The sequence below is a fragment of the Anabrus simplex genome, chromosome 4, assembly GCF_040414725.1.
Source record: "Anabrus simplex isolate iqAnaSimp1 chromosome 4, ASM4041472v1, whole genome shotgun sequence".
Classification (NCBI taxonomy): Eukaryota; Metazoa; Arthropoda; class Insecta; order Orthoptera; family Tettigoniidae; genus Anabrus; species Anabrus simplex.
Window position 1 is genome coordinate 114825915 of NC_090268.1, and position 25282 is coordinate 114851196.

Sequence of the window (25282 nt, forward strand, 5' to 3'; positions counted from 1 at the left end):
ATTTAGAAGATCCTTTACTATTAAAGAAACGAGTATTTTTTGCGGGAAAATTCACTTAGGGGGGGGGGTAGTGTGAAATGAAGTGAAAAAAGTAGATTATTTTTATGGGGATACTTATATCTCAAAACTGAAGGTAATAGACGTGAACATTGGTGTTTGGAATCTCCCTTAAACATTAAGAAACAAGCCTTCTTTTAATTTTTTTGGTGGGGAGGGGGGGTTGTCGGTAAATAAACTTAACGGCGGTGGGGTGTAGAAGGAGGTGAGACCAATTGATTTTACTGTTATTAATGTACTTATAAGGATCCTCCGTTGCTCAGGCGGCAGAGCGCCGGCCTCTCACAGCTGGGTTCCGTGGTTCAAATCCCGGTCACTCCATGTGACATTCGTGCTGGACAAAACGGAGGCGGGACATGTTTTTCTCCGGATACTCCGGTTTTCCCTGTCATCAGCCATTCCAGCAACACATAATAATAATAATAATAATAATAATAATAATATTCCGGACCGTCGTCAAATGGGCGGACCGCGCTGGAAACGGCTCCTCCTGGACGGGTAATGACTAAGAATGCAGTCCGCCCGCGGGTTCAGTGCCGCCAAGGCACCCAATATGACACCACGCCGGATCTCCTGAAGGATTTTATCTATGTTAAAAATGATTATAGGAAAAGATGGCAAAGATTTACGGACCCAACTGACCGGGAGGAATACCTGAGCCTAGCCCGGGAGGTACGAAATCGATTACTGGAAAGGAAGATTGAAAAATGGAGGAAACGTGCCGTAAAATAATAGAAAACGAGTCAGATCGAGAATTTTGGTGGATTCTTGCAGAAAACAAGTCAGATCGCGAATTTCGGCGGATTATATATCTAAAACAATAAGCATTCAATTATACATTTCAGTATAATACTGTAGCGCAGCACGGGTATCTTGCTAGTTTTTATATATAACAGATTGACAGAAGAAGGATAATCATATGATATATTATTACTATTCTGACAAGAATAAACAGCTGAAAAGTGTTGAGCAAAAAAGATTGACAATATTTTCTCCAGTATCTGCTGTAGCTTCATTAAGATGCATTGTTGAAGGAATATTATTACATGACCTTTTAGAACTTAGATATTGCCAGAATTTCTGTGGATTGGAAGTAATACTTTGTTCACAGTTGGAGACATACATTGTATAGCAAGATTTGGATTCAGACTTGCATTCATTTCTTAATTTTGAGAAATGCTGATAATCACTATTGAGACCTGACATTTTCTACCGCTTGTGTGCTTTCTTCTTTTCAATAATCAGTGACTTCAATTTATGATTAAACCACTTTGGGAATTTGGGAGTCTTAAAATTCTGTATAGGGATGTAAAATTCCATGCCATAATGGAGTACTGAATAGAAGATTTCTACTGCTTTATCAATTGATACTGTAACGAGTTGGCGGGGTAGTATGATCAATTAACACAAGACTGGTAGCTTCAGTTTCATAGATTTATTAACTACGCATTAAACTATACAAGACTGCACACAACTGTTGCTCATAACACAAACTTACACAGTTCTCCCTTCGTTTCTCACTTGTGCTCACACTACACAGTTTTACACTCGCACACACGGTCCCGCGTCGCACGGCTGCACGTTCTCTTCCTCGCCGACAGTCCGCACTGTGGCACACTAGTCCGATAATCACGACTGAGCCACACCGACTTCTAACTCGGTCGAACTCTTCACACCTGCAGGCCGGTCGTTCCTCTCTTTTATACCTGCGCTGGCTCTTCTAGAATCGTCCGGATGCTGGATGAATCCAGAGACATCGCGAGATGGAAAACTCCAGATTAGTCGCGGAGTCATCTCCATACTTCTCGGCTACGGACCGCGAGCGGAAGCGAGTGGGGGCTGGCCTAGCTGCTAGTGATTGGCGCAGCTGAAGCATAAGGGGTGGGTCTTTACGGTGCCGGGCTGGGCCCACTGCCAGTTGACATGGCGGACGCTAGGACCATTGCAATACATTTTGGAAAATCACCTTCCAGCTGAACTGTGACAGGTAATAATTTAGTCCATTATAGTCACCGTTTAAGAAGTCAAAGTAAAAACTATCAGCAGGTAAGGAATTGTATAGCTCATTTATAGGTAAAGAAATCTCTAATGTTGGGTGGTGTCTATTGAGGGGGACAATACTTTCATTACTAGATGTTACTTCAGTGGAACTGGAGTTACTGTAAACCAAATCAAGAAAGTGATTCAGAAAATTTTGGATAGCATTAAACTGATTTAAACAGAGATAAGAAAATGTGTCTATAACTAAACTGGACTGCACCGTATCATTACCTACTGACACAAGGCCAGAAAATGTTTATTCATGTACTATCCAACTAAGATGTGGTTGATAGTAGTCACCAACAAGGAGCAATAAATGGTTGTTGAGATTTGACATAATTTTTTCAACAGCAATGCAATGTTCGAAATATTTTTGGACAGGAGGCCTGGGTGGAATATATACAGCACCAATGATTAATTTTGTGGTGTTAAAAGTCAGGGACACAAACAGCTGTTCAACTGAGCTAATGCATGGTATCAAAGGTTTAAACCTCTTGGTAATACAGATCATTACACCCCCATGGGACGCCTTCATACTCATTAAAGAAGACCTATCACATCTGAAAATTGAATATGTTTTGAGTCCGAGTTCATCATCACTAATTTCATCATTTAAGTTCATTTCAGTTAATATCATGAAGTCATAGCCAGCTAAACATGAAGAAATTCTAAGTTCAGTTAGTTTGCTTCGAAGTCCTTTTACATTTTGATAGTATCCTCTAAAGTGTTCAACTAACCTTTATATTGATGTCTATGGTGCTTTCTTAGTATTGTGTATCTGACCTTTGTGAAATGATTCCCTATGTACATATTGTATTTCATTCCTGATATAGGTTATAGTTTCTAAATCATTTTCTGTATCACTTAAGTTTTCGCCATTAGGTTAACAACCCCCCTCATTTTCCTAATTAGTTTCCCGAGAGCGTTCTTCTAGATATTCTATTGAGAAATTTGCCAAACTTAGAGATTCCTTTTCTGTTAAAATGTAACCCATCCTTTCCAAAATCACTGTCTCTAAGCCAACTATTGGCATCGACAAAAGGGACATCTCCATTACGGCATAACCAGTCAAGAGTGGAGTTCACAGCATCTACATATAGCGATAATCAACATAGTGCCGATATAAAACGCCACTGAGACAAAGCTTTACCGCTGGAAATCTCCTTTTCATCGCAGTGATAAGTCTATCAGTTTTGGTCATAATGTCACTAGGTGTTGACAAATTATGAAGGTCATTTGTGCCAATATGAACAATTAGGGCATCAGGATTTTCTTTAATACTGTCACTCTTCACATGTTCTGCAAGTTGACCCATTCGTATGCCTGGATAGCTTTACGCAATACCCTCTTCAACTTTGGGTTCAACATTTCTTATCATTGTGTCCCCAACTATTATTGTACGGCCTTGTTTATGTTCCGGTCGCCGACGGGATTTTTTTTGCCTTACCGACAGTGCAGCTGAGTCATATTCCATGTTTACCTCGTGATCATTTGATTCTAACACTTGAAAATTGTTTTCTGTCTCTAAGTTCTTGTTTACAGTATCTTTAAATGCAACATGTTTCTGGTTACTGGTAGGCCTAAAATTCTTCGACTTAACCTCTTCAAAATCATTTTCGCATTGTCTCAGCATTTCAACATTATTTTGTTTAAAGTTTTTCAACTCGACTAGAGCATTTTCAAGATCAGTGGATAACATTTTGATTATTTTATCTTTAGATGAGAGTTCAAGTTCCAGAAATCTTATTCTGAACCTCAAATACGAGGAGTCTGAGTGAGATTATCGGAAACAAAATCGTCTCCTGGATCCGACACTTTGCTAGCACACGTATTCTTATGTCTTTTCACGAGAGTTTAATCCTGATGTAAACATGGTATGTCCACGCCTCCGCCAAAGAAAGAGTTGTGATTTGCTGAGCGTGCAGTACCTACCTCCACCCCATCAACGTCTCTTGTTCGGATACGTACAGTGTTACGCATCGCATAGGACAACAGTGCGAGGATCTGAACTTCTGAATAAATGACTAAACCTGGATTCTGTTCACTTAGTTTATTGAACACATTCACAATGCACTGCCTATGGTCACTTCTGAGCGGTTTTCCACTTTTGTGCTTCACTACACGCAACGGTCCTACCTCTTGCTATATTTCTCTCACTAAGAATACCGACTCACTGACTGCTGGAAGATGAAACACGTTATCTCCGCACTGTACAGCTTGGGACTTTCCCCCGCCACAAGAAGACTTCCTGTATTACACCATGCCTTGTGCCTTCATTTCTCATTATTTAATCACTATTTTATAAAAGAAGCATATGTATATACCGGTATATATGACAACCATATTTTAATTTGATTACGTACTCTTCCAGACTCTCTAAATGTAATAAACTAAAATAAAATAAAATTAATGCGACGTACTACTTTCCTTCGAGCTCGCATACAGTCGAGTGAGTATGACGGTTGCTTCTCCAATCAGCTACGTCTATGTCCACGTGTAAAGGCAAGGTGCTCTGCCTATTTGTTTACATAAGGATTAAACTCTTGTGAAAATCCATATAGATACGCATGCATAACAAGAAGCATTAAGGCTATTAAGACTATCATTACTTCCGTGATTAGGTTCATCGCACTTCATATTACCAAACATTTCACTCGGAGAAAAAATTAAATCACTGTTTACCGCCTTGTTCTAACTTAAAATGTAATAATGTGTTAAAATTAATGAAAAAGACCCAGTTCACTGCCAGGGTCCATGTTAAAATATGGTAGTTTTGAAAGTGTTAACAAGAGAAAAGCAAGAACTTTTACAACAGAAGATTATAGTTATAAACTATAATTCTCTAAGGAGATTTTCTTACTAAGTTTTTAAATTTTAAAATTTTGTCTTATCAGTTAAGTACTGGTACCGATGATGATCCAAAAGGATTGAAACTTGTATACTATTAGAAAATATTTCATAATCAATCCTAAAGATTGAATATTAGTGTATCGAATTAGGTGGAATAAAACACGCTTTTTAATTAAAATAATTTTTATTTCTTGTAATGACCATTTCATTTCTCTACTTGCATTGTAATATGCTGGCAGTTAGCATACCATTAAGACACTAGTATTATTATTACTACTACTACTAAAACATTTTCATTCCATCCCTGAAGGGGACAGCGGGCCTCCTAGTTAGTAACGCCATCTCTCAGGCCAGGAAGATGTGATACGATGAAGGACATTTTCGGAGAAAGTGAGGGTGTCGGTGGCCGTGGCCTATGCTAGGAACTGTCCCGGTATTCACCTTTGTGCTAGAGAATTTAAAACCACAGAAAACCATTTTCAGGACAGCTGATGGTGGGGACTACCCCTTCCCCATCTCCTGAGTGCAGAGACGTAGAGCCATGGCAGAACTGCTGTTAGGGGCCGGGGTCTTTTAGACAGTAACGCCATCTCTCAGGCTGGGAGATTTGTTACGGTGAAGGAGCTGCACGGAGAAGTTGAGGAGGTTGGCGGCCTTGGCCTAAACTAGGAACTGTACCGGCATTCACCTTAGAGCAGTAGAATGGAAAACCATGGAAAACCATTCTCGGACAGCCGACGGTTGGGGCCAGCCATGAGGTCCAGCCCTGTCCCGTCTCTCGAATGCAGAGGCATAGAGCCATGGTAGAGCCGTGGCTACCCCACCTCTGCTCGGTTGGCCGGTCAGAGTGTAGAGCTGTTGGATCATAGACCAGCCGTGGCCACTAGTGAGTCGAGACCCACTTTGCATCCACCGACGTTAAGACATATTTTTTGTCCTAAGTTTTCATTCCTCTCCCTGAAGGTTACGCCTTCACCTTGCCAGGAGGTTCGGTGGATTGGGGAAGGAGCAATGGCATTAGGAAGATGGGGAATTTGAAGTGAGGAAGAGAGGGATGCATGGAAGAATACTTTTTTTCTGTTTTTATTTTTATTTAATTTTATATGTGATTTCTAATTTTTAAAATATAAATGCATAATAATAAAGTAACATATAACATTTGTATTTTTGATAGTATAAATGCAGACTCATGAATAGTATAATAATAATAATAATAATAATAATGATGATGATGATAACGATGACGACGACGACGACGACGACGACGACGACGACGACAGGCAGCTCCGTCATCTATTTTATGCTTTAAGGCTTTAAGTTAACGAAACTAATAGCCTTCAAAACTATAAATAGAGATAGAAACCTTTAAGCCTTAATAGTTTACCGCCTGGGAGACTGATTACCTCGGATCGAGTAGGGGTATTTCAGTCGCCTTGACAAAGAATACTGCAATGTATTCAAAACGTCGGCAAACTGTACGTGATGTGCGTACAGGTACAACACGGTTCAACCCGGAAATTGAATTAAATAATTCTTCACACCGTGGAAGCTTCACTTCTAAGATATCTTTAGGTCTTTTTAATTGTGAAATTAATGCTGGTAATTGTCTGACATAATTTATATTCAATTGGTCTGCAATTTGATGAGCAGAAATGTATAAAGAGAATAACAAACATGTACTCAGCAGTGAAAGACCTGTGATTAACTGCCTCAGCCTGGGTGGTGCTGGTAGCCATGGTGTAATCCTCAAATTATTCCTCCTCCTCTTCTTCTTCTTCTTCTTCTTCTTCTTTTTGTGTTTCAAGTCATCTGGATCAGGTTGTGAATCAAGAACCTCCACAGTTTTCTATCTCTCCACCACTTCCCTCCTTCCTCCAATATTTCTTCTACATTTACTCCTCTCTTCCATATACCCTTCTTCACCATATTCACTTCTTTCTGGACCTTCCCCATTATCTTCCTCCTATTATTTTCTCCATAAATACTCTCTTTGGAACTCTCTACTCTTCCATTCTCATCATGTATCCATACCATTTCAGCTTATTCACCTCTATCTTGTCTTGCAGTTTAGGGAATCTAATTCTCTCTCTGATTTCTATGTTTCCGATTTTATCCCTTAGTGGCTTCCTAATTATTCCTCTAAGGAATTCAATCTCGGCTGCTTGGATTCTGCTTTCATCACGTTTTGTTGTTAGCCATGTGCCCGCCACTTATGTCAAAATCGGTACCTATGTAATACATTGAGATCAGAATTTTCTTGAATTTCTCTGAGACATCTTGGTTCCACACTATACCTCTCACACATTGGTAAAACCCCATTGGCTTATTGGATTCTCTTTCCAATTTCTTCATATATTTTCCAATCTTCTGTAAGTATACTCCCCAAATATTTGAAGCTTTTCACACCTACTTCTCTATTTATTTCAATATTCCCTCAAATTATGATTAATGTAAATCAGTGATAAGCTATCTGATATAAAACAGTATGGCTAGATGGACTACATGATTCAATGAAAAGCATTTTTCCAAAAGAATTATTGTAGAAGTGTTTAGCATTACACATATGAACAACGCACTGAAACAAGCAGAGCTAGCTAGCAAGGGAAGACTGGTCAACAGTTTGAATCAATGATTGTACTCCTTACATTACAAAGACTAGCAGGCAGGGAAGCCTGAGTGACATATTTCCCCTCCCTCGTGACTGCAACACACTTCATGGGGGAATGAAATGCTGGGATGTATTGCAAAACAAATATCTTGAATGGAGCATCCTCATTATCTTAGTTGCATTGAAATATTTAATATGAGCTCTGTATGGTCTTCCTATAACATCAACACATTTTTGCTAAGACTTTCCTCTCTTGATTACTAAAACAAAACGCAACCTGAATTTCAAATTTGAATAATAGGAGCTCAGTTACTACAATTCTTGTACAGAAATCAAATCAGCTGTTTTCCCTTGTCGAGGTAACAAATGATAAAGGCCGGTCTCCACTGATTAACATTTAACAACAACATGTTAAATGTTAAAAGTGTGTTAACTGATGACACCATCAACATGTTAAATGTTGAATACTGTTTCACTTAACATAGTGTCCACACTTAATAAACATATTAAACTTGACTTTCTTTGTTTATATATAGGTAGTTCATCATATTATTTTTTGGTAATATATTTAGGTGATGTCTGGTATTTTCAAACAAAGACAATGGACCCAGATGAAGAGGATTTGGCCTTTGTTATTGCCATTGTTGCTTCTTGTTATGATTTAGAAAGGCAGTTCTATTAGACACATTTCCTCCCGTCATCCTGCTCATTGCTTCAAAAGCAAACCACTTTGAAGTATAAATTTTGTTCGCTCCCGCCCCGACTTTTCTGATTTTTTTGCAATACTCATACTCGACTGTACTGGGAGTGGAGGGATGCTAGGTTTTTTTTGATGCACTTGTGGGAAGAATTATAGATAATTTAGAATTCCTGGAAAATGTTGGCTTTCTTCACTTTATCCCTGCATTCCTTTGATGAGACATCCCACAAACAAGGCCTTTATATTATATCAGTAATTAAGTCCAAAGTAATCTTGCTCCACTCCATTTCTGACTATAAATTTTAATATAATGCAGAGAGAATGACATACGTGCATGTATCGGTACCAGTACTGTATTTGTAGCTTATAACAAAGTGAATGAGTATTGCGGAGTGTTGTAACTATAATCCTACTTCACGAGAAGCACGTTGTTTGCATTGTTTGGCTATCTGTTGACATGGAAACGGAAAGGAATTTGCCGAAGCTGTGCCAACATCTCACGAACAATGAATTGACTTGACTTTTCCACTTGGAGCGGAAAACACGCCAACTTGTTAAAACTGTTAACCTCAACATTCTGAGTTAACATGCAAAGTCAATTTGAAGACACAGTCACAATATACATGTCAATTGTAACATGTTAAATTTAACATGTTGGTGTTAAATGTTAATCAGTGGAGACCGGCCTTAAGACAGACAAAAATTTAAATATTGTTACTGATTATCAAAAACGACTCATCACACGTGTATTTGCAGTAATTATAGCCAGCATCCAGATAGATGCTTGTCTTATTTGTATAGAAGTAAACATTTGTAATCTTTTGTAAAAGCCTATAAATTTTGTTTTGCTTGTAAAGATATTTTCCTTTTCTAGGGACAGAATATCAGCAGGTCATGAATCCAGAGCTTGTAATCCTACGCATGGGAGAGGCAGGAGTAACTATTTTGATACCAGTCATAGTCCTCACCGTAGCCCTTCTCCTTCATACCAAAGAAGACCTAGTTCCGCAGATCCTCGATTTCACAGGTAAAACTATAAGCTACTTAGTTAATATCACTATAACTATTTTTTTTAAAATTATTTCTTCACTACAACTTTCATATATACATACCGTTATATGAGGCATATTGATAAAAAGAACCAAACTTCAGAAATAACTCTTTAGGGGGTTGACCTGCAGCCTAGTTAGCTTTGTTTCCTGCAAAGTACTCCACTCCTAATGTTCTTAATGCTGTCCCCACATATGGAAGCAATTCTGACATGCAGTTTGGGAGACTGCATGCAGTTTCATCTGGGATTTCAGTTTTTCTTTTCAATTGACTGAAATTAACTCATTATAGGGCAAATTTAGTTTTGGGAACAGAAAAATATGTCATGGCTCTGTCAGATGAGTAGGAGGGATAGGGAAGCACAGTTGCTATTGTGTACATAAAATTTCATAAATTAGCAATGATGCATAAACTAGTGTATGGTCATGATGGAGGCTGCGGGAGTTATTTCTCCACAAGTCTGGTCTCTTTCTATTGACATTTTCCTCTCATATGTCTGATGACTTTGCGATAATATCAGTGGTTTATCATTTTGACCCTGAGGTAGAAATTTATCATGCACAATGATGTTGATGTCAAAAAGGACCATCAACTACACTTCCATGTTTGAGCTGTCCATCCATGCTTTCCTCAGTATCAATTAATTTTTTCCACATCTGAAACAGAAGCAGATGTTTATATGCTGCTCGTAATATTCAGCCATCTCAACAATTGCAACAGATACTGTACACACTCGCAAACTAACAATTGTTGAACAGTATCCAACTGTTTCAGAAATGGGAGGCAAATGGCTTTCTGCTTTTCACTGACTAGGTCACCAACTTCCAAGTTTAATATAATAAAGGCATTATTATATTTTTCACCTTATACTGTTTATGTGTTCTTCTGTATTACTATTCTATTGAATCAGAAGACGATAATACCAGTGTTTTGGCCTTTACATAGTAAGAATACTACTATACTTACTGGATACAACTAAGACTTCACATATGCTTGGTATTTTCAAAGTTTAGTTATTTTTGTTAGCTTTGTCATTTATCAGAGAACTAATGATATGAAATCTACAGATTAGGGATATGATATAAATGCTGTTCAGGAAAATCTATGTACGCAAAATATATTTGAAAAGAAATGCCAGATCCAGTGAGATCTCTCAAGTTAAACAACCTTAGGCATGTTCAATACGCGGATAAACAGACCATGTACTCTTGGTTGGAAGAGAAGTGAAAAGGAGCTAGCTAACTTATTGCAAGTGAACTCCAGCTCAGGTTGCCCAATCAGTGGTGCCCTGGCTTAGCTGCGAGGTACTGTCTAGGTCACCAACTTCCAAGATTAAATAAGGCATTACGTTCTACTTTTAACTTATACTGCTTCTGTTTATACTTCTATATATTACTATTCTATTGAATCTGAGGATGAGGCCCTTGAAACAACAATAACACCAGTCATATCTGTTTGACCACCCAAATTAATTCCTCAGTAATGGGCAGATGTGATAAATGTAAATTTCATTTAAAAAACCTAGCTTGGAAAGGTTTGAAAGTACAAACACAAGTAATTTATATGTATGGTCTAATGCTAAAGTGGACCAAGTGACATTCTTTTAAGAAAGGAGTTAATGACACCAGACAAAAGCTTAAAGCATTCTCTTTCTTTTGCCAGAGTGAAAAACCAGGTATTTGTACGCCAGCGGAAGAAAGTAAATTACAAATGGAAGAGGATGACCAAACGTATGCTGATCATCGACAGAAGAAAATTTGCTTTACAGTGTTTGGTGACATTACAGGAGATGATACAGTACTGCTAAGAATTAATTTTTGTTTGTATTCATTTGTATTCTTTGAAATGATAAAAGTACTGTACAATATTAATACATAACTCTTACATGTGGACATTTTAATACACATTATCTACATAGGTGTGTTGTCTTGTTACCATATTGCAAAATATCTCTCATTACTTGCAAAGTGCTTCACAAGTTCTGTTGTGTGTAAAAGGCAGGGGCATTGCCAACGGGGGTTATTGGGGGTTAGAATCCCCCCCCGCCCTCATGGAATATTCACAAAGAGAAAATAAACAGAAACTGACAGAAAGTGACAATAAACAATAAACTAAATAAACATTAAGAGACATAATTGTAGAACCAACAGATCTGTAATCACTTATATCAGTACCTGTGTAATGACAAGTCATGCATGCACCTTCATTGTGTTCTACCATCATGGTGTAACTATTAAAAAAAACATCAGCCGATCCTGGCTACGCTACTAGTAAAAGGTAACAGAATCCTCTTCCTACAACTACACTCATGTAATGTGTTCATACTATGAGTAAATAAGTTGTAGGAGTGTGCCAAGGTTTTCTTGAAATCATATTAATGTGACTTGGTTCTCTTTAGTGAAAGATTATCAATATAATCTTTGAAACAGTACAACAAAAATGTATTGACATTTATTAGAAAAATAACAACATTAATAATTGATAATTGTATGGCCTCAGCTATTGTGTGCAAGTATTTTGATGTGATGTGATCCTTTTCTTTTTTTTTTACAATTGGCCTTACATTCCACCGACACCAATAATGTTGTATACAAATGTCCAAAGTATAAGACGAACAGTTATTTTATTTTTTATATACAAATTAAGGTTCTATGAATGTGATGCAAACAGCTGTCTTGTGATACTTCTTTCTCCTTCTTCTTCTACCGCTTTTCCCACATTTGTGGGGTCGTGGGTACGAACTGTGTCGCACATATGGATTTGGCCTTCCTGACGCCAATCATATATGGAGGGATGTCTTGTGATACTTCTATTAAATGATATATATACAACGTACACAATTTTGTGTTGCCAGAACACAAATTAAAATTTGTAGAAAAAATATAAAGTCTCTGAAAGGAAATATTTGGCTAGATGTAATAGCTTGCAGGTCAAGATTAAATCTATAAAGGTACAGTTATTTCTTGTTGTCGATGAGCACGCTCTGAGGTGAAACCTCTCGGTTGACTTTTGTCCACCTGTGCAGACACTTCAGAATAGGGGAGTAACCCTACACATCTGCAGTACACTGTAGTCAACCGCTGGACAGCTATCTGGTCTGTCCTGCTGTGCCTCTTCTTTATATACAAGGGCTCAGGGATGACATGAACGCAGCTGACTGCTCACCAGTCGAACCAGCTTGCACAAACTGGAACTTTCTTTGTAGCGTGCCAGTTTCAAAACAGGCGCCACAACAGATATATCTTATGGCATTGATGTGATAGGAAAGGGCTAAGAGTGGAAAGGAGGCAGCCATGGCCTTAATTAAGGTACAGCCCCAGCATTTTCCTGGTGTGAAAATGAGAAACCACAGAAAACCATCTTCAGGGCTACCGACAGTGGAGTTCAAACCCGCTATCTCCTGAATGCAAGCTTACAGCCGTGCACCTATAAGTGCATGGCCAACTCGCTCAGTATGATGTCATCTAGGCTGCTTGCATGTCAACTTTGATTTTCCGTTTTACTCTACCAGATGGCCAAGAAATGGATTACTGTTGGGCGATCTATGGCCAAGATTTAATTAATTTTGTCAATTAAACACAAAACATGATATATGTCATCAGAAATATTTTAGGTCATATGACATGGAGTGCCAAATGGACCTTTTTCTTCCACTTTTCAAAATGTGACTACCTCTGATGGATCTGAACCTGCTATCTTGGGATCTGGAGGTTGGCACTCTGCCATTAATATACAGAGGGAGTAATAAAGAATAAGCTGTGACCTTGCATTTGGGAGATAGTGGGTTCGAACCCCACTGTCAGCAGCCCTGAAGATGGTTTTCTGAGGATTCCCATTTTCACACCAGGAAAATGCTGTACCTTAATTAGGGCCTTGATCACTTCCTTCCCATTTCTAGCTCTATCCTATCCCATCATTGTCATAAGACCTATCTCTGTTGGTGCAATGTAAAGCAAATTGCTTCATTAACGAGGAATAAGAACTTTTTGAGTTGAAATATCTCTCTTTGAGCATATACGTAGTTATCAGGTATTACTGTAATCAATATAGTGACACAAGTGTAGTAGACTGATATAACTTAAAAACAATATTCTTTAGCTCATGGGTAAATAATGCAAGAATCGAGCTCGAATTATTATTATTATTATTATTATTATTATTATTATTATTATTATTATTATTATTATTATTATTATTATTATTATTACTTGTGAGGTATGGCAGTTACCATGTACGCTAAGTTCTGAAATACATTGTAAAACAAAAATTTATAAAAACTGCGACTGGTAACAGTACTAATTATTTAATTTTTTTTTTTTTCTTTTTTTTTTTTTCTTTGCACATTCACTTCACTCTCCCTTAGATGTGAGGTTACATTGAGTGGATGTTTCACTTGTTTTCATTGCCACTCTCTCTTGCTCACAGTTATTATTTTTTGTTTGGTCTATTATTATCATTAAGGTACTTACCATTTATCTGGTAACATACGCTTCCCTCAATCTGCATCTTACTGGATCCATACTTAGCCTAATTCTCTTTTGTACTCACTTGAATGTTATCTCACATTTTATAATTTCCAAATATTCAGTTTTGTCCCCTTTCAAAGCTTTAATGCATGTGCCTCTTCTAATCAGTTACTCCTAAAACCGTATTCATTTTCAGAATTGTTCAAGAGGATTCACCACGGGTAATAGAAGTTGTTGGCCCTGAACCAGTACTTATTGGCAGTGGCAATGGCAATGGCAATCAATGTAAAGGATGTGCAGACAGCAGAAAGAAAACAACAAGAACAAGATCTTCTGATTGGTAAAGACTTTTCCTTTTTTCCCTAAAACATTGTAGTTTCATAAATTGGATAATGAAACTTGATTACTTTTCCTTGTTTTGTAGACATTAGTAAAGGTAGACTGTGTGAAATAGAAATTGATACATATACCATCCCAAAATCTTATCTGAAACAATGATACTTACACTGTAAAGATATCATCATATTGCTATGTTGTAGATGGATGGTGATATGCTGAAACTGTGTAATACAAGCTAATTTTATTGTGAATGTTCACTTCTTTTTGCAGCCCCTGTGATTATTCCAGTCCTTTGGAAATGAAATGACTCTCAGAATGTGAACACAGATGCATTTGGTTTTAAGAAAATTGCCTATCCACTCATGCAAAGATTACTACCGAAATGAATGCAGCAGATACTTTTTAAAAGCCATTTTTTTCCTTTTGTACATCTTTGCTATTTATAGAATTCATAGCAGTACACTTAGCCTACTGAAGTGGGATCAGACCCCATTCGAATGCGGCGTGGTACAAACGACAAGGCACCTTATTAATTACCTTCTATGCCCTGTTAAATGCACAGAACTTGATTTGGCACAGGCCATAATCAGTGCTGTTAACGTGGCCAAATTCTGCCACAGCGGTTGTTGAATATCAACTATATTCAAACTACACTTCATATCACATTACTGATCAATTTTTATTCTTGTCACAACAAGACAAATAACTACAACTATTTTAAGATTTTTAACGTCAGCTTAATGTTTTAAACATATGCTTTGTCAAGACTTAAATCAATAAATGTGTTCCTTCTCACATCAAGATTAAAAAAGACTTACAATGTCTTAATCAAATGTGTTATATTATGGTGAAAAAGATTTAGCTTTAATGTGGACTTTTATCATGGACAAACTTATTTTTAAGCAAAACACTTTCTACTTTTCTTGTTATGTTTGTATATATTGACTTGTGGTTCTTATATCTTGCACTGTTTGCTCGATCGGCTGATGATGACACAGATATGATGTTGAAAACAGTACCACATGTAAACATGTTGTGATGTCATTTGCTTAACAAAGTAGTATTGTATTGAAAAGGTGGAACCTAAATATACCTCATTTTATTGTAATTCTCAGTTCAATACAGACCAATTATGAAATTCTTTTCTTTTAATATTGTAGTTTATAGCCAGAAAATTTCTTGATGAAAGTTCATTTGTAAGTAATTATACTGAAATAAGTCTTGAAGTCTTCCTGAATCTGTAGAAGTCGGGAGGTACAGTCCACGTTTGACGATGCGAGTGGCCACCACTGCCGATACCCGTGTGGGGTCCCCCAGACCCCCAAGTACCCTCAGATACATCTCTCCCGCTACCTGGAGAGGGGTAGCCATGGTGGTGGTCGCCATAGATCCACACCAGCATCACTTGCCAGATGTTGTAACTCGGCCGCCGATGACAATTAGGACAATGAAACAATAATTTACTGAGTGACAGTGATTGTTTTTATGGAAAGAGTTTCTTAATATTTCAGTATGGTGGTACAGATAAGGTGGGCGGCATCGAGGATGAGTGTGTGAATTGCAGGCTTGGTTTTGGAGGGGGGGCAAAAGGTAATGGCAGACGGGCAACAGAAGAAAAGCAAATCTTATTAGAGGGGAAGGTTTCTACACAGGTGGGACAATAAAAGGTAATACACTAGATGTATATTAGTGGGGTAGAAGGCCTCCACTTTTCAATTTACATAATTAATTTTAAGATTATGAGCTGTTAAGGAAAGAAATATAACTACTTCCTTACTGCCATAACTTAGTGGCTTTTACTGCAAAACAAGAGAGTTCATACAGGTTTAATTTGTGATAAATGCACCCTAAATATTCTTTCAGTGGCTGGATTGCTCACCAAAAGAGTGACCAGTGTTAAGAAACCAAAATAATACATGGCCCATTAAATCTGGGGGCAAGCTTGCCTGTTGGTACAAAATTCTTAATCATGACCTGATCTCCGACCTTTAAATTGGTGGGCCTCCGTCCACGATTATATCTCTCCTTAACTTTTTCATGAGAGGCCTTAAGGTTACTTTCAGCTTTCTTCCACAGGTCCCTAATATTATCTGGATCTATTGTCTCTGGCAATATCTCATTGATGGACCGAAGATAAGACAACAACGTGTTGGGAACAAACTTAAACATGTGAGAGGCAGGAGTAAACTTGTGTGACTCATGAACAGCTGAATTTAGAGCAAAAGATAACCAATGCAGAGAAGTATCCCACCTAGAATGATCTTCATGATGAAAAGCTATCAAAGCAGATCGAAGACTACAGTTAACATGCTCAACCAGAGATGGTTGTAGATAATAAGCATAGGTAGTGACATGGGATATGGACAAATCAGAACAGAAATTTTGGAATAAATCAGATGTAAATGCTTTGGGATTATCAGAAACTGTATATTGACAAGGACCAAAAGAAGCAAAGATAGTATTAAGGCAAGAAATGGTAGACCGAGCGGTAACCAGCTTAGTCGGAAATAACCATGAAAATCTGGTGAAGCCATCTTACACATACATGGATGAAGTTATTCCCATTCCCCTTAGATTGGGAGAAGGGTCCAACGTAGTCTATATACTGTACCAGGAATGCGTATGGTCTGGAACATAGTTTTAAATTAAAAGAATATTTGCAACGGGACGGCTCAAATACATGAGTAGAATGCACGAGATAATGGGATGGCACAGAGCCGCAAGCAAGAAGCGAGCAAGCTGTGTCACCGGCTACAAGCATGCGAATGACGCAATCATCATATGAACTTCACCTGATCATCTAGAAAGTACCAGAAGGTATTTAATATCTTCCAAACCCTTTGAGGTATTGAGAAATGAAATACATCACCGTGTAGCTTGTTATTTAAATGTCAACGTGCCAACATTTCATATAAATCAGTTCATAACTTTTCGAGATATACAGCTACAAAAAACTGCATTTTTCCACAAGGGCAAGCAGCTGACCTCGACATTCCGTATAAAAGGACAGGGTCTGGCGAGGTACAAGCAGTTCCAAATCGCAACTCACAGATGACAGATCATCATGCTGGCCCCACGTATGGGTCTCAAACCTAGTAATTTCATTGCACGTTATGCTCAACATAATCGTCACCATACTTGTGAAAGTTATACAGTATTGTGGAACTTAGAAAATTTCCTGTGCGTCGAGATGAACTTAAACATTTCACAGTACTGGCTCAGGACTTATAATTTCGAGATTCACGAACTTAGTATTTTCGTGCCAGAAAGTGAACAATTTTACTTAGCTTATTCTTGTACTGAAACTCAAACTTGACTTATTTTGAACGGTGGTAGTGAATAATCGAGTGAATGTAAAGGTCATTTTATGACATTTTAGTGGAATACTAACTCTATTTAATGGAAATAACCCATATTATCTCTTTAATTCATGTGCAACGAATAGTTAGGGGTGTTTAAACTACATCATACTTGTGTTGTGAATGAACTAAATTTATACTTGGTAGCACGATAATCATTCAAACTCGTACTTTATTGGAAACCAAGCATTCGTCATATATTGAGCTTTAAAAGACAGTGATGTGAATTATGTGTGTAAACAGTACGAACTGTGTTTGATAAACTGTGCCTTGAACTGTGTTTCTAAGTAATCAAACCATAATTATTTTGAACTGTGCTTCTAAGCTAAAATTATTTTGAACTGTGCTTCTAATTAATCGAGCCATAATTATTTTTGAACTGTGTTTCTAATTAATCAAGCTCTAATTATTTTTGAACTCTGTTTCCAATTTTGAAACTGTGCACGATAAACTGTGGTTTGAATTGTGCTTCTAATTACTTTCTACTAGTGATTTAACATTTTTCACTTATTCAAATCGTATTAGTCTGTCACATGTACCTTATACAGCCAGTTTAACTTTCTCGTGTTTGCAAAACTCATTAGTGACACCAGAAACCCTGACAGAGTGTCTACTTTACCATATAAACCTGATGTTCAAGATGACATGGGAATAAACATGGTACAGCGTGGGATTTAACGTGGTACATCGTGGGAGATGGTACGTGGTACTATGGTGGACATCACAACATCAGTTGCAGAGGAATTTCAAATGCTGTTCGCTGAACCACATTTTCCAGTTCCAGTTTCAAGACTATTCAGGTGATATGAGTGCATTTACCAACAAACATTTCTCTGAAAGATTGAACTTTGAAGACAGTGATTACTTCATTACCAATTAGAAGTCATATGATTCACATAATTTTCAAAGTGTTAACAGTACTCGTAAATTAATTCTAAAGCTTGTGAGAAGATCAATTTAATGTTTTTTTTTTTCAAGTGCCAACTTTAGAAAGACTATAGAAATTTCAAGTGTTAACTTTAGAAAGACTAGAGGAATTTAAAGTGATAACCTTCTAGAAAGACTTTAGGAATTGGAATTCTAAGTGATAATATTCTATAAAGACTTTAGGAGAATGATTAGTTTTTGAAATTCATTTGTTGCAAACACTCACTAAATTTAATAATATTGCTGAATCGGGCAGCATTCAATCCAACAGAAGAGATTTAAATTTAATTTCTACTTTCAAATATGAAATAATGAAGGAGTTATTTATGCCATATATAAGTTGAATAAACATTTTAAAAATAACATCTATTATTTTGCACTGCAAATACCTTTCTCTGTACTGGCTGCTGTGAACTGAACAGTCTCCCTTAGATAAATCTCATGTCCCTTTTTATGTGACTTTTTCTGGTACAATACAAATGCTCCATAGGGCGAGAGGCTTGATGTGATGTCAATAGCCCTAGTTTAATAGACAAGGTGGGCTTAATAAGCAAGCATGATTTACATGCTTTAACCATTTCTCTGATTTTCCTGTCCATACTCTTCCTGACAAACATTTCTCTGATTTTCTCTCAGGTTTTAAAGATGCCCAAATGCCCCCAAATGGGGTCTCATGATAGTACTTGAAGATCATGGGCACAAGAACAGCTGGAACAACTACTTTCATCATCTGATCGTGCCTCGGAGAGCAGCACAGAACCCCATTCTTCAGCACATATGGGATGACATTTTCCCCAGAAGAAAGGGTTTCCATTATAGGAGCCAGTGCTGGATCTTCCCGTTGATATTTCTCGATGTCACGAAATAACATAGGGGCATCAGTCAATACAGCACTAACAAAAGAAGGTATGGAAATGGAAGGAGAAGAACTTTCCTCCTGTTCAATGGACTGAATGTCACCAGAAAACATGCAGCTTAATCCATCTATGACCATATTCTCTGATCCTCTAATGTGTCACACATCGAATTGAAAAGCAGAAATACAGACAGCCCAATGGTCAATACGTCCTGTACAACGTGGCCCAGCTAAAACCCAGCTTAAAGCTTAATTGTCAGTTTCTAATTCAAATTTAACATGCTCCAGATAAAGGCGGGACTTCTCCAAGGCAAACAGGACTGCAAGTCCTTCTAATTCATAGATGGAGTACTTGGCTTCTTGAGCCAATAAGGTACTAGATGCATAGGTAATCAGCCACCTTCCAAGTTTGGTTTCTTGAAGAAGGACAGCAGCAACAGCAGATGAAGAGGTATCGGTTTGAACAATGACTTTCTTAGAGAAATCTGGCATGACTAATACTGGGGTGTTACAAAAAGCTAACTTGATATCTGCAAACACAGCTTGCTGTGATGGCCCCCATTTGAACCTGACACCTTTCCTATGAAGTAGGTTTAGGGGCGCTGCCCTATTAGCGAGGTTAGGAATAAATTTCCTGAAGAAATTCACCATGGCTATGAACCTAGCAATTCCTTTGACGTTCTTAGGCGGCTTGAAGTCACAAATAGCCTGTGTTATGAAATGGTTGATAGAACACCATCGGGCAAAACAATATGTCCCAAAAAGGACATAGAAGTCTTAGAAAAAGCCACCTCAGATAACACAACTGTTAACCTAGCCTTACAAAGGCGATTAAGAACTTCCTTAAGGTGATCTAAGTGTTCTTCAAAGGTCTCAGAAAACACCATGACATCGTCGAGATAATGATAAAGATATTCAGATTTGATGTTGGAGAAGAACCTAGCCAGCAGTCTCGTAAGAACTGCTGCTCCTGTGGGTTGCACAAGAGGCACACGGTTGTATTCATTCAAATTCCAGTTGGTAGCGAAAGCCGTCAGATGTTTGGATTCTTCCGCGAGAGGAATCTGATTATACGCTTGGTTAATATGAAATATGAATGAAAGTCAGGAAGGAGCACTGATTGCAATACGACCTTACGGTTTAAAGCTCTGTAATCGATGACAGGCCTGAAACCACTTTGGGGTTTCGGTACAAGAAAAATGGGCGATGAATACGCTGATTTGGAAGGTTGAATAATGCCATCTTTTAACATTTGATTGATCATCTCCTTAAAAGCCTTCATTTTAGGTGGAGATAGCCTATATGGAGGAAATCTTACAGGAATTGAATCCGTTACCTCAATCTTATACTCAATCAGGTCAGTGACACCTAGGGTTTCCGAAAATACATCCAGAAAAGACTCACACAACCTTTGAATACTCTCAGCCTGGTCCTCAGGTAGATGTCTAAGATCTAACAACATCTCACTCTGGGTAGGCGAAATAGATGAATATGAAAGAGAACTACATTTCAAAAGAAGAATATTAATGTTACTCTTAAATTTGAATTTGCACGATTTGCTCTTGAAGATGAAGCACAAGACCGGAATGCATCATAGAATCGGCCCCCAATACTGCATTACAGGGCAAGAAACTGTTTAGCCACAAACAACTTAATTTTCCAAGTGAATTTTGAAATACGGATTTTAGGAAAAATGAATCATAAAATTTCTAAAGGTGAAGAATTTGCTGAAATGTATTTAATAGAAAAGAAATGTACAGCAGGCTTTCAATTTAGAGGACCACTTCTCTGAAATAATGGAGCTAATGCTTCCTGAATCCAATAGTGCAGTGACAGGTTCATTATTTACCTCAATTTTCAGAAATGGCACGTATCTTGAGGTCTCAGACGTAATTCTAAGGCATTCCCTAGAGCCTTCAAATGATAAATTAGGGGATGTTTCTTCCTTGAATGATTTCGTGCCTGATGTAACGTGGGCTGAGCCTCGGGCAGTTGAACATGGTGACTCAGTCGATGACACTAGTCACTTCCTATCGCCTAAGTTAGTGGAGGCAGCACCGGAAGTTGAACAGGAATGTGTGCTGTTAAGTGATGCAATTTTTGGCTAGATGGGAAAATAATCTGCACTTAAAACAACCTTGGGACGGGCCTGCTCCATTCCTGGTTCCACTGGATTTTACCAAGTGACACCTACTTCGAAGGTGTTCTGTCAATCCGCATGCATAACAGTTGCGCGGAGGGAAGGTTCGGCGAGGTGGTGGCCGAGAACTGTTAAATGATGGAGGGGGCTCCCTGGCAACTCGTAAGGTGTAAGTTTACCTCACTCTCTCGGCCGACACTGGCATTGCCTCAAGTTCAGAGAAGGTTTGAGGTTGAGAAGGTAAACATAAGTACGACCTATATGGAGAGATTCCTTTGACTATGGTTTACACAATTTGACCTTCTAGAAAATGAAAAGCGAATACCCACGTGTAGAATTTTATGTCTTGAATAAAATCAGCCAAATTCTCGTCTCTGTACTCGGAAGTAGTACTTATGTATTAAAGATTACATGGCTCTAGCCAGAATTAAGTTAGCCAAGAGGTGGGCGTGGAAGTCTTCTGTAGAAGATCTATCAGCTGTTGCTTTTACAGTTTTGTCCGAGAAGATGCCTACAGAATAGGGGTGAATTATTTGGAGAATATGCGAGTGAGAGGGAGCAAATACCAAAGCATGATCTTGAAATTCAGCTACTTATTTTAGAAATGAAATTACATCATTAGTTGAATTAATCAAAAATTTGGTTATTCCCTTAAGCAACATGGCTAAGGGGTGGGGCAAGCTGCTAAAACCCGGTGATAAATAGGGGACAGCATTGGAGGTTGAGGGGGTTCAAATACTGCATTACTTATAAAGAAGGGTGGAAGTTGTTTTAAATGATCAGACACTTATTTTAATGGGGCAGACATTTGTTGAGTGACTGCCGACTTCTTACTCTCAGCAGATATACTCAAGTCCTCTTCCGCAATCAAGTTTACAGTTGTAACATGGTCACTTGTAGCACGAGTGGCCCCGCACAACAATTGACTAACCCTGTTAGACATGTCAGAGACAGTAGGTCCCTAGCCCTATTGCAAAAATGGAACAGACTAGCTTGAACACGCTTAAGTTGATTAGTAGAAGGATAAGTTACTTCAAAGAAACTAACAACCAGTAATAGTGGACAGAGCCTCATCAGTATCTTTCTGCTCAAATACTGGGATACAAATGGGAAATTCTAAGGATTCGTTTTTTTGCATTATCTTCCACAACTGTGCCACCAGACTGGACCTTCCTTATTAGAGGTTTATAAATTAATTCCTCCATGTGCAGGTACCCAGGTGCGAAGACTTTGCGAGAACCAGACATAGTGATAGAAAAGCTGACAAAATTTGGAAAATTCCAGCAACCAAAAAAATTTTATATTTCAGTACCGGTATCAATTTCTGTGAGGTGCTGTTGAAAGGGGCTTTATCCAGACCCATTCAACCACGCTCTGCTACCACTTGTTATGAAGATATTGTGGTGGACAGAGGTGAAAGAAGGTGTGGGTGGATATACAAAATTTGAAAGATTAATTTAAAACTTTAAAATTGGCAGTTTTATTTCCTTTCTTGAACTTTTTCCCTTTTTTTAAATTTTCAGATGTTAAATTTAAAAAAAACAATTTGCTAAGTGAATAACAAAATTTCAGGTACACCAATGAGCTCGAGAAATAATATTATAAATTCCTAGAAGAATTAAACAACATTAATTAACAATACGAGCTTGAAGTTTCTACCTTGCCAATATGACAAGAGCAACCACTGCTCCATTCAATAATATCTCTAGTAGACAGAGTATCCAAAATATGCTATCTTACAAGAGCACCTTTGCTCCACAAAATTATCTATGAGACTACTCTCCAAACATTATACCATTCCAGCCTCCCAAAGGCACCATTCAACCTTTATATTAATGGGAAGAGCATCTTTGCTCTATAACTTTACACTTTCCAGGCCCATCCAGGCGCAACCTACATTTAACAGAATTAAACAGTCTTCACTGTCTTATACACTCAATCGTCTGGTATCTTTAACATGAAAACAATGAAATAGAGTTTAACAGGGGTAACAAGTACCCATTCTACAAGGCCTTTGGTAAAAACAAAAGGTTAAATTTACTGGCCCAAAAACCAAAATGGTGAGGAGGAAAACACTTGCGCTCCTTAGAATTTACATTAAATGCATAAAATTCTATTTGGGCTTATGGCCTGATGTTACAGAGGCTAAGCTTATACTACGGAGGTGACTAGATGGAGAAAATTATTTAAGTTACAGAAATTAGAAAAGGTTACAAAGTCATAGTCACTCAAAATTAAGTTGAGAGAAAATACGAGAAGTATCTCACTCTCTATTCTCTGATTTGGATTAAGTTCTTTTGGCTGTGTTTGAAATATACATTTAGAGTTTGAAATTTACATTTTAGAAAATAAAGTTATATTACTAAAGATCTGAAACCTTCTCCTCAAGCTAGCTTTGTAAGACTTTCACAGATCTGCCATTACCTTGAGCAGGTGGACCTCCCAAAGATGGATGAGGTGGCCCCCGCCTCTGTTATGAACACACTCTAAATTGGAGCAATCACTAAGACAATCTGGTCCAGAAATGAGCCAGCTTTTATAGCAGAGGGGAAGGTTTCAGAAAACTCTGGGCCAAGGCTCTGAGACACCCCCAATTTTTATTGGATAACCAAATAAATATCAAAATTTAACCATTGGTGAATAAATAAGTGTACAAAAGTTTTGATTGGCCAACGCCTTAAGTTGGTGGGAAGAGATAGAAGTATTGATAGCTTTTGAACATCAAAAGCAAACACTAAACACTCCAGTTTAGAAAACCTTAACACACAAAATTACCCTTGAATTTTAATAGTTCATCTTCATCCCAGAGGGCACAACGTGAGTTTATAGTAGCAACATCTGTTGAAAAATGTCCAAACTTCTTGAACTGGTGGTTTCTCCAAGTTTATGTTGCAGATGGCATTATCCAAAGCGCTAGTTTTAAACATACGGAGCGGTGCAATAGGGATGGAAGACTCCACCCAGTCAATACGAAGTGTATGTTTGTTTGTTTGTTTGTCCAACCCTTGTCCTGGTTCTCTACAGGGTCGGGTGTGAGGTGAGGGAGATGAATCTGCCTTCGCGGGTTTTTATGACAGGACGCCCTTTCTGGCGTCAACCTCATCAGAGGAGTTAATGAGATGAAATGAATGACGTGATATATGACACTAGGAAGGGAGAGGGTGAAACCCAGTGCTGGCACAATGCCTACTCCTTGTCGAATAGCACCAAGGCATCTGCTCAAGTCTTAACGTCCCCATCCGACGGATGAATCACCGTTAACAGCATGACATGCTCTCACTCCATATGAGTACTGCAGCGAGGTTTGGAATTCAATCCAGGATTTTGGCACGCAATCTAGTGATTAGAAATTGTATACCACTACCTCCCTACCCTGCCAGCCAACATTCATGGTGAAAATTTTTCGACCAATGGGACTCGAACTGGCTAAGCTCGGTGTCAGACCGTTTAGACTACAATGCCTTAACGATCATGGCCATCGGTGGGCTATATTACAACTGTATGTATTTAAATTTAAAAATACATTACAATTGTAAGACTAGTTTTGATCCTCCTGGGAATCTTCAGCTACTAAATATAATTATCATTAACATCAATTGTCAAAATAGCAGATACATTGATATAAAACTTTATCAAAAATTTATAAGCAGTTCTAAATTCTAAGAGTAAAACATAACAATAACAGATTAAAATGTTGAATTTCATGTCTAAAATTTTTGCTTGAGGTTCACTTGCAGTATTATATTCTAATAATGATGATTAATTTGAAGTTCACATGCATAGTCTTATGTTATAATGCTAATATTGTTTGTCACCACTTGGTGAGAAAGATTATATATTTGTTTTTAAAGTAATGTTTTCTCTACAAAGTTGGGGGGAGGGGTGGCAAC

General features: G+C 37.9%; 1 protein-coding gene across 1 annotated transcript in view; it reads left to right on the forward strand.

Moving 5' to 3' along the window:
* LOC137500463 (uncharacterized) overlaps nt 1-25282 on the forward strand; it is a 123612-nt gene that overhangs the window by 48186 nt on the left and 50144 nt on the right. Inside the window, exons 4-5 of the mRNA XM_068227361.1 lie at nt 9130-9282; nt 13968-14111. Coding sequence (XP_068083462.1) covers nt 9130-9282; nt 13968-14111 — 297 coding nt within the window. The remainder of the gene's footprint in view (nt 1-9129; nt 9283-13967; nt 14112-25282) is intronic.